Source organism: Populus euphratica, unplaced genomic scaffold (assembly GCF_000495115.2).
Source record: "Populus euphratica unplaced genomic scaffold, PopEup_1.0 scaffold499.1, whole genome shotgun sequence".
In the NCBI taxonomy this organism is placed as follows: Eukaryota; Viridiplantae; Streptophyta; class Magnoliopsida; order Malpighiales; family Salicaceae; genus Populus; species Populus euphratica.
The window spans coordinates 26,005-36,200 of record NW_011500376.1 but is presented as its reverse complement, the minus strand read 5'-3'; the positions used below and the strand labels follow the sequence as shown (position 1 = coordinate 36,200).

The 10,196-nt window shown below is 36.0% G+C and overlaps 1 protein-coding gene across 4 annotated transcripts; it reads left to right on the top strand.

The window, feature by feature from the left end:
* Positions 1-881: 881 nt before the first annotated feature.
* LOC105114179 (putative phospholipid-transporting ATPase 9) lies at positions 882-9,841 on the top strand. 4 transcript variants are annotated; one of them, XM_011010650.1, is made up of 12 exons: positions 882-1,129; positions 1,902-2,465; positions 3,076-4,427; positions 4,744-4,854; positions 5,321-5,597; positions 5,872-5,960; positions 6,046-6,154; positions 7,063-7,272; positions 7,849-7,974; positions 8,083-8,181; positions 8,453-8,644; positions 8,790-9,841. In XM_011010650.1, the coding sequence occupies exons 2-12, from the start codon at positions 2,073-2,075 to the stop codon at positions 9,420-9,422; spliced, it is 3,591 nt and encodes a 1,196-aa protein (XP_011008952.1). In that variant the 5' UTR covers positions 882-1,129; positions 1,902-2,072; the 3' UTR covers positions 9,423-9,841. The 4 variants fall into 4 exon arrangements, with proteins under 4 accessions (XP_011008952.1, XP_011008950.1, XP_011008951.1 ...); XM_011010648.1 differs by lacking the exon at positions 882-1,129 and adding an exon at positions 1,374-1,502; XM_011010649.1 differs by lacking the exon at positions 882-1,129 and adding an exon at positions 1,532-1,661.
* Positions 9,842-10,196: the final 355 nt, after the last annotated feature.

Here is a 10,196-nt window from a genome sequence, read left to right as displayed (position 1 = left end):
ATTTTTTTTTATCTCTCATTGAAAATATACTATATTAACATATAATCTTTTTAAATTGAAGTATTTAAATTAAAATATTTTTTTATCTCATTTTGAAAAAATAACTTTTTTCTTTTATATATATATATATATATAAAAGTTTTAAATTCTATATTAAAAAAATAAAATATTTATTTAATAACTTTTAAAAATAATTAATAACCAACAAAAAAAATATATAAAAAAGTATTTCTAACTAGGAAAAAAAACGTATTAAAAAAAAAGTTTTGAATCAGGTTATTTTGGATAACTTGGGTTATAGATTAATTAGATTTTACCGTGTTTTTATTTATTTCAATTTTTTATCTTACTGAAACTGGTTCAATCATCAAACCAACCCAACTGAATCCTGAATTATTCAACCGGGCGATTTGAATTTAATAACCACGCTTCTACCGATAATGTGGTTAAATATATTTTCTTTAATTTTAAGAAAGACAATTCTTCAAGACTGCATCCTCGATTTGTTCATATATCCAGCGAAAACAGTTTGAAACTCGCTTTCAAATGATGTTAATATTTTAAACAGAAAAATCCCATGTAAAAAATGAAAAAAATAAATAAATTGAACATCACGCCATAATACATTAAAATAAATGCAAGAAAAATAAAAATAGAAGAAAGACTAATAAAGGCAAGGACCATGTAAAGGGTCGTGGTTTGACCCTTCAAACAAGCAGCCTGATCCTCAGCACCACTGCCTAAATTCTATTAGATTAATAGCAGAAAACAGGAATCCTCTCTCTCAACTGTCTTTTTTATTTTATTTTATATGTATATAATTAGTCTCTAATTGCACTTGGCTTGTGTCCTCTCTCCCGTATTCTTACATCTCCCTGTCTGTCTGCCAGTTCATAAATCATTTAAATGATAAATGTGTTCACTGTACATGTTCGTTTTGTTATGAGTATAATTCGAATACACTTGGTTTGTAAATCTTGAAGCTTTTACTGCACCACCTATATAATTAATCTCTCTACGGCAGCAGCTCTGTTGAGTTAAGTTTCTCAGAAAAGAATTGTCATATTAATTCCAACAAGCAACAAGGTTTCTGGTGGTGACCCAGAAAACCAATCATACTGACTATTCTGTAAGCTTTACCGTTCATTCTTTATTTATTAATTTTTTTGGCATATATCCATCTTTTCAGCCTTTTATTTTTTATGTTGACCTGCGGGAAGACTTTGCGTGGCAGTCCTTGGAAATTTGTCTTGACTAATTGGGATGTTTATAAACCATAATAACTTGCTAATTAACAGCTGTGTAAGTTTCTAATTCTCTCGTATGTGCTGGTTTAAGCTTAGATTTGAAGGAGGTTAATGGGTTTAAGCTTCTGTCTTTAATGATATCTGTCTTCTGTACAGTTCACATAGTTAAAAACAAGAAGTTGGGTTCTGATGGGAAACCCCAATGTGCACGTTTATGGCTTGCTGTTCCCTTCTAGGCTCTAGCGACAAGTCAAAGTAGGACATGGCTGGCTTCTTTCTTGGACCGCCAGCTTCTTGAACACTAGAAAGAAAAATAAATAATCTGAAACTTGTCAAATACAAACTCCTTCCTTTTTTCTTGTTTTTCTCATGTTTAATATTCTCTGGTCAATACATCGCCAAGAAACTTTCTAGGTTTTTATTAGTAACTTCCTCTCTTCTTCTTTTTTTTGGTTCTTTAATTATTTAATTCTGGGCTTCCATATTTAAGAATTCTATGTTTAGCTGAAATCTGCAGTTGTATTTTCCATATCTAGATTTTGTTATTTTATACCACTTTTTTGGTTTTCAGTGAGCTTTTGTACCAGACCTCTTTTTGTTTTTTTAGTATTTGTTTTGATCTTGTGTTGTCAAAATTTCTTTGGGGATTTGCAGCTATTTGGGACTTGGTTTCTACCCAGCTGCTGCTATTTTGGAATCTGGCTCTTTAAATTATTTGTTGATAGACCGAGCTTCTAAATCTTCTCCCTTGAGAAGCAAATCTGTGACAGTTTGAAGGTTTTATGTGTTTGACCGATTTGGGAATAGAGCTGTGGTTTGCATAGAATGGCTGGTGGTAGAAGAAAAAAGCAGCGTTTTAGTAGAATCCATGCCTTCCCATGCGGAAGAGCATCATTCAGAAGTGAGCATTCACTTATCGGAGGACCTGGCTTCTCTAGGATAGTTTATTGCAATGAACCTGAATGCTTTGAGGCTGGTCTGCAAAATTATGCTAGCAACTATGTCAGAACTACCAAGTACACACTCGCAACATTTCTCCCAAAGTCACTATTCGAGCAGTTCCGGCGGGTTGCCAACGTTTATTTCCTCCTCTGTGCAATATTGTCGTTCACTCCACTTTCTCCTTACTCAGCCGTCAGCAATGTTGTTCCTCTAGTTGTTGTTATTGGTGCTACAATGGGGAAAGAGGTGATTGAAGATTGGAGGAGAAAAAAGCAGGTATGCTTCATGTTACCAGTGGCAAATTTAATACACCTTGCTGGTCTTTATTTTCACTCCTCTGATGTACAGCGTTTAAATTTATGTTAAGATGCAAACTAGATCAGGATTTAGTGGCATGATTCATTAAGGGATGTCAGCAAAAGAGAGATCCGTGAAATTCGTTTTTCATGATTTGCAGCAATAAAGAGTAGACTGTTGAAAACTGTGTAATTTTCTGTTTTGCTGAAAATGATTTTGAAAGAAGATTTATATTTACCTTTTTACTGTTTAAACGCTTTCAATTGGATACTGTTATTGGTTTTCTAGGTTGAAAAGGAAAAGGGAGGGGAGAGGGGAGGGGATGGAGTAACTTAATCTATTGTGATTAATTTGCTTATTTGCATGTGGTTACCAAGTTTCTCATCTCCAATCAGAATAAAATCCAAACTAACACCTTCGATCTTATCATTGATAACATCTTCTCTGTTCTGGTGAAAATTTAGAGTTGGCATTAGACCTACACTTCATTTCTTGTTTTCAACTGCAATATCTATATGTTTGATCTTAGTCAGTAACTGATTAAACTTATCTCTCTGGGGTCATAATGTATTCTATAATCTGCTGTCAGGATATTGAAATGAACAATCGAAAAGTAAAAGTGCATTATGGTGAAGGTGTTTTTGATCATGCTAAATGGATGGATTTGAAAGTTGGGGACATAGTAAGGGTGGAAAAGGATGAATATTTTCCTGCTGATCTCATATTGCTGTCTTCAAGTTATGATGAAGCAATTTGCTATGTTGAGACCACAAACCTTGACGGAGAAACCAATTTGAAACTGAAACAAGCACCAGATGTAACTTCAAACTTGCATGAGGACTCTGACTTTCAAGATTTTAAGGCTATAATTAGATGTGAAGATCCCAACGCAAATCTGTATTCTTTTATAGGCAGTTTGGATCTTGGAGAGGACCAGCATGCTCTTATGCCTCAGCAGCTTCTACTTAGGGACTCTAAGCTGCGAAATACTGATTACATTTACGGAGTGGTTATCTTCACAGGTCATGATACAAAGGTTATGCAAAATTCAACAGCACCCCCTTCTAAGAGAAGCAAAATTGAGAAGAGGATGGATAAGGTTATCTACCTCTTATTCTTCATTTTGGTTTTAATTTCGTTTATTGGGTCAATTTTCTTTGGAATTTCAACTAAGGAAGACCTTGAGGATGGAAGGATGAAAAGATGGTATCTCAGACCTGATAAGACGACAATTTATTATAACCCAGAAAAAGCACCAGCTGCAGCAATTTTGCATTTTTTTACAGCTCTTATGCTGTATGGTTATTTGATTCCCATTTCCTTGTATGTATCAATTGAAATTGTCAAAGTTCTTCAGAGCATTTTCATCAACCAGGATCTGCATATGTATCATGAGGAAACTGATAAGCCAGCACGGGCACGCACCTCAAATTTGAATGAAGAACTTGGCCAAGTTGACACTATACTTTCTGATAAAACAGGAACATTGACTTGCAACTCGATGGAATTTGTCAAGTGTTCTGTGGCTGGCACATCATATGGTCGTGGAGTAACAGAAGTTGAGAGGGCTATGGCTAGAAGAAAGGGGTCACCTTTGCCTCAAGAGGAGACAGAGGAAGAAGCCATTGTGGAGGGAGTGGCTGAAGGAAAGCCATCGGTAAAAGGATTCAATTTTATAGATGAAAGGATCACAAATGGTCATTGGGTAGATGAACCTCACACAGATGTAGTCCAAAAGTTCTTAAGATTACTCGCTATCTGCCATACTGCAATACCTGAAATTGATGAAGAAACTGGAAGAATATCATATGAAGCTGAATCACCAGATGAGGCAGCATTTGTCATTGCAGCAAGGGAGCTTGGCTTTGAATTCTATGAAAGAACACAAACAAGCATCTTACTGCATGAGTTGGATCTGGTCTCTGGCACAAAAGTTAAAAGGTCAGTTTCTTTTTGTTAGGTATTCTTTGAGAACATATAGTTACTGTGATTAATTGGCCTTAGCACAAATATTTGTTGTTGTATATTTTCTGTCACTTGCCTCAAAAGTCGAAACATAAGATTAAACAGCTCATACATTCTATTGTTCATAGAAAAACCTTTTTTGTTTCTTCTTAGCTCTTTAACATTTGTGTTCTAAACTCTCTGTTTTTTTAGAAACTCTTTCAGCTTCTAGTAGTGGGAGGATGGTAATTTAATTTTCTTTTCTTACTTTCCCCTCCTGATGGCAGCTTAATTGAATTCCCATTTTCTGCAGATCCTATCAACTTTTGAACATCATCGAGTTCAGTAGCTCTAGAAAGAGGATGTCTGTTATTGTGAGGAATGAGGAGGGAAAGCTGCTTCTACTTTGTAAAGGGGCTGACAGGTTGGTATTTTGAAATAACATTTGAAGTTTCTAGTATACTGGGAATAATTCAGGGATCTTATGGACTTGATTTTGAAGACAAGGAATGGTGACTTCAATCCATGCATGCATACAGGGAATCGCTCACAGAATTGTTTCTTGCTATGCTTGTTTTGCTTATTGTACATATTTCTTGAGCAGAAAAACTTGCAGGAAATATGAATTAATTTCTGATTCATGAATAAATTGCATAGGTTGTACACTGCTGTTTCTGAAAAAGACAACTAGATATCTCACATCTCTCCCCAGAAAATGGAATGCCTTTCCCATAGTAATTACTGGAAGCCCATGATGGAACATCTATTTATCATATTTAAATAAATATAGTTGTAATACTGCGTGGTTAATTTTATGCTACTTCATGATTTCAATTTTTTTTAGTTATTTACTTTCATTAATATCTTTATTTGCATTCTTTTGTAAACAGTGTCATGTTTGAAAGACTTGCAAGGGATGGAAGAGAGTTTGAAGAGTCCACCAGGGAGCACATTGGCGAGTATGCTGATGCTGGCTTGAGAACTTTGGTTCTTGCATATCGTGAACTTGATAGGGAAGAATATGATAAGTTCAATCATAAATTTACTGAGGCAAAAAACTCATTAAGTACAGATCGTGAGGAAATGATTGAGGAAGTAGCTGAAAAGATTGAGAGGGATTTGATTCTTCTTGGTGCTACAGCTGTTGAGGACAAACTTCAGAATGGGGTGGGTCTAAAAAAATTCTAGGAATGTTGATTTTTAGTATAGTTGCTAAGAAATCATTTGGCTTGCTATTCCATAGCTCAAGTTGTGTTTGGAGTGTCATCATTCAAAGAGCTCTATTTTTCATCTAAAGTAATAAACGTTCATCAGAATTATTTCCCTTTTGAATCCTAGAGAAATTGTTTTGTTCTATTCTGAACTAAAAATGGTAATGTATATTTAGGTGCTTTCAAAATTAGCCGAAGTGTTTGAAATTGAATGTTCTTTTTCTGAACAGGTTCCTGAGTGTATTGACAAGCTTGCACAAGCGGGAATAAAAATATGGGTTTTAACAGGAGATAAGATGGAGACAGCCATCAATATTGGGTATGTTTGAGTGGATGTCATTTTCTGTCTAACAGATGTTTAATCCTGTATACTAATACTTCATAATTGATGTTGAATGTTGCAGCTATGCCTGTAGTTTACTCAGACAAGGGATGAATCAAATAATAATCAGTTCAGATACTCCAGAAAACAAAGCTCTAGAGAAAATGGAGGACAAAGCTGCTGCTGCTACAGTAATTTCTGATTTCATCTACTGTTCTCTTTCAGTGACTCTTTAGATCAATAGAAAGTTCAGTTAATGATGCATAGAAGCAATGTAGTGATATATGTTTGATAAGGGTAGGAAGAGGAAATCTTTCTACTCGCAGCTAGTGCTGCAATCTCAGATGCAAATAACAGAACCACAGTAAGGGACCAAGTCTTAGAATGTGAATGGAGTACATTCTAAAGAGTTTTAGGAAATCCCTTACTGTTCTAACGATTTTCATCACATAGATGTTCCAGAAATCTTGATCTCCTCTATGCAAAATACAAAATAAAAAAAAAATTGACTTTTCCAGTCTAGTGATTTCAGAAAAGCTCCAATGTGTCACCAGACACTGAGATTGTTTATCGTTTGGTAGGGTAGTCTTCCCACCACTTATCCAATGTCTACGTCTAAGTTATTTCATTTCCTTTTTTTCCTTTAGCTACATCTGGTCCAACTCTAGCTGTTGGTCAATATAAATTTCCCCGTAGTCTAACTGAACATGTCCTAAACCTTGAAAGCACATATATCCTCACGTCATGTTGGTCTAACAGTTTGCAGGAGAAAGTTCCAAATGTGATTTCTCTGAGATCTCTATGTATGATCCCCCTCCCTTCCAAGCTGAGAAATATCCTTCTCGTTTTGTTAGCTGAACTGAAGCAAGAATAATGATATGACATTAATAAGAGAATTTTATAGAGTTATAATTATCATGTGGAGAAGATTGGATTAGCTTGTTTCTATCGTGTCAGTAAAGCAGTTTCCAGTTGCTGTGATGACATCAATGTAATTTGTCTACAGGATGTGTTCTAAAAGAAATAGTATGACAGAGATTTCATTGCTGGTCAGAATAACTCTTATTTTGAAATTCATTGGACCTTGCCAACTATGCAGGCTCTCAAGGCAAGCGTCCTCCATCAGATGAATGTAGGGAAGGCGCTACTTACTGCATCAAGTGAAACTTCTGAGGCACTGGCTTTGATAATTGATGGCAAATCACTCACTTATGCTATCGAAGATGATGTCAAGAACCTGTTTCTGGAGCTTGCTATTGGATGTGCATCTGTCATTTGCTGCAGATCATCTCCTAAACAGAAAGCTCTTGTAAGTAATTATGTTCTTTCAACCTATGTTTTTCATTCTCTATAACAGAAAGGACGTAGTATGTAAGTGGTGCATAGAACTTTCTTCTATCAGAAGTGCTCTACTGGTGTCACATTTTTGTATAAAAGTTTTGGCCAGACCTGTTATTAATCAAAATTACATACTACCAATTCTCTTTAATCATAATTTCATTTCCTTCATTGGCTAAAAAGTAAATGATTAGCCCTTGATTGTTTATTATAATTAATTTTCCTCATATTTATTGAATACTGGTGATTGAAAAGAGGTCCTTTCCCATAGAAGCCCACAGGAATTGTTAAGCATACAAGTATTTGTGTTTTCTTTTAAATTTTTTCCTTTAATTATTCAGCAAACATGGTGAAAGAAGAAGCCTTATGGTATGTCAGGGGAAAAAAGAAGTCCTAGAGCTAGCCTTCACGAAAATATTTGGTTCTTTGAATAATTGTAGCATTATTTAAAGAGTGGGTGAGAGAGAGAAATGAATTTGGACATTGACTTATCTGAAGCAACTTCGCTAAAAAATTAAACTAACTGTTGTCATATTAATAAATGCAGGTTACAAGACTGGTTAAAAGTAAGACAGGTAAAACAACATTAGCAATTGGTGATGGGGCAAATGATGTTGGGATGCTTCAAGAAGCAGATATTGGTGTTGGTATCAGTGGGGTTGAAGGAATGCAGGTAAGTTCTAACTTATAAGCAAAAGCTTCATCAATGGATCGAGTTTGCTGGTCACTTTCCCATAATGGATTCTCAATTCTCCTTTTTGTTGACTTCCCAAAATCTCAGGCAGTCATGTCAAGCGATATTGCAATTGCACAATTCCGATTTTTGGAGCGCTTGCTGCTTGTTCATGGACATTGGTGCTACAGAAGGATCTCATCAATGGTACTATTGAGTCTTACTATATCATATCACAAGCTTTTTTTGAAGCCTCTTCCTTTAATTTACCTTGAACCGTGGAAATTGTTTTCTCATGCTTGACGATGCTCAAGACTATTGCTATATCTGCCAAGCTGATTAAAATTTTGGAAAAGTCTCGAAAAGAAAATCACATGCTGCTTCTGTTTAAATTCATATGCTGTTTCTTGAAAATTAACAGTGATTTATCAGCTAATGAAATTGAGATGGTTGACATAATTCTCTTGCTGTTCCGCAGATATGCTACTTCTTTTACAAGAACATTGCATTTGGGTTCACTCTCTTCTTCTACGAGGCATATGCATCATTCTCAGGCCAACCAGCTTATAATGATTGGTTTCTATCTCTTTATAACGTCTTCTTCACATCACTTCCTGTGATTGCACTTGGAGTGTTTGACCAGGATGTATCTGCCCGATTTTGCCTCAAGGTAGGTTTAATGTTTCGATGCATTTTCTTGTCTAACATGTGATACGTAATGGCTTAAATCTAGAAAAATTAGTTATGGAGGTTTATCTCTTAGAAATCTAACAGTAGATGTTTTGTGGCGATGCTTTGTTCTTTCTGTATCACAGTTCCCTCTACTGTACCAAGAAGGTGTACAAAATGTCTTATTTAGCTGGATCGGAATCTTTGGCTGGGCATTTAATGGTGTATCGAGTGCTGTCTTGATCTTCTTCTTCTGCATCCGTGCAATGGAGCATCAAGCCTTTCGCAAAGGTGGAGAAGTTGTTGGCTTGGAGATCCTTGGTGCCACCATGTATACATGCGTTGTGTGGGTGGTTAACTGCCAGATGGCACTATCTATCAACTATTTCACTTATATACAGCATCTCTTCATCTGGGGTGGAATTGTATTCTGGTACATTTTCCTCATGGTATATGGAGCAATGGATCCATACCTATCAACAACTGCCTATAAAGTTTTCGTCGAAGCCTGTGCACCAGCCCCGTCTTACTGGCTCATCACACTCCTGGTGTTGTTGTCCTCGCTCATCCCATATTTTATTTACTCGGCCATACAAATGCGTTTCTTTCCCTTGTATCATCAGATGATACACTGGTTAAGAAATGATGGGCAAACGGAGGACCCTGAGTACTGTAATATGGTACGGCAAAGGTCATTGCGGCCAACAACGGTAGGTTATACAGCCCGCTATGTAGCGAAATCAAAACGTTTAAAAGAGAAGAAGCACCAGGATAGTTGATGGATATATGTCTGTAGATTGTTGTCGAAATTGTAGATTTTCTTGCAAAAGATACGTTGTTTTGTATGTAAATATGCAACGCAGAGAGGTTATTCGGTGGCACCACGTGGGAAAAGTGATCGTCTGGTAGACGACATTATCAAGTGACCTGATGAGAAGCAGCCATTCCCCCCAAAAAATCTGTAGAAAATTGTTTCATAAGCTCCAAAACTGTAATTTGGATGTTTTGGCGGCTTTGAGGTCAGATCAAATGGTTTAGTTGGAGTTGGATTTTGTATAATAATACAACAATCATATCTAGATATTCTTGTGCTTTGTAGAATATCAGTAGCACTGCTGCTGCCCTTTCTCGTCCAATCCATCAGGTTGGTTAACGAGATACATGTTATAAGAGAAGATCAAATCACGTTAGCTTTACTTTGATGTTTCCACTGCTTGTATGGAATTTTGATGGCCAAATTTCCATATCAATCCATGCATACCGACCACTCAAATATACACATTTACACTGCCAACAATGTGCAAGGAACATGATTGCTAATTGTATCGTCTCTCTTCAGGAGGTGAAAAATAACCATGAATTCGGGACTGCTATTCATAATCTTACATGGTCAGTCTCACCTTATAGATTTCATTTTAGCATCCATCCCCCTAGAACTTTGTTGGTCTATGCACTTATTGGTGCAAATCTTGTGATTACGCTGTAATCCACAATGAAGATAAAAACTTTTCTAATAAATTTGATTAAACATTGACTCAAAGTTAAACTTTAAA

What these genes read in the sequence shown, in the direction of transcription:
- LOC105114179 (XM_011010650.1), top strand. Translation starts at nt 2,073, where the DNA reads ATGGCTGGTGGTAGAAGAAAAAAGCAGCGTTTTAGTAGAATCCATGCC. An exon ending in ACAAAGCTGCTGCTGCTACA is followed by an intron (nt 6,155 to 7,062) that starts GTAATTTCTGAT and finishes CCAACTATGCAG; the next exon opens with GCTCTCAAGGCAAGCGTCCT. An exon ending in CTGCCCGATTTTGCCTCAAG is followed by an intron (nt 8,645 to 8,789) that starts GTAGGTTTAATG and finishes TCTGTATCACAG; the next exon opens with TTCCCTCTACTGTACCAAGA.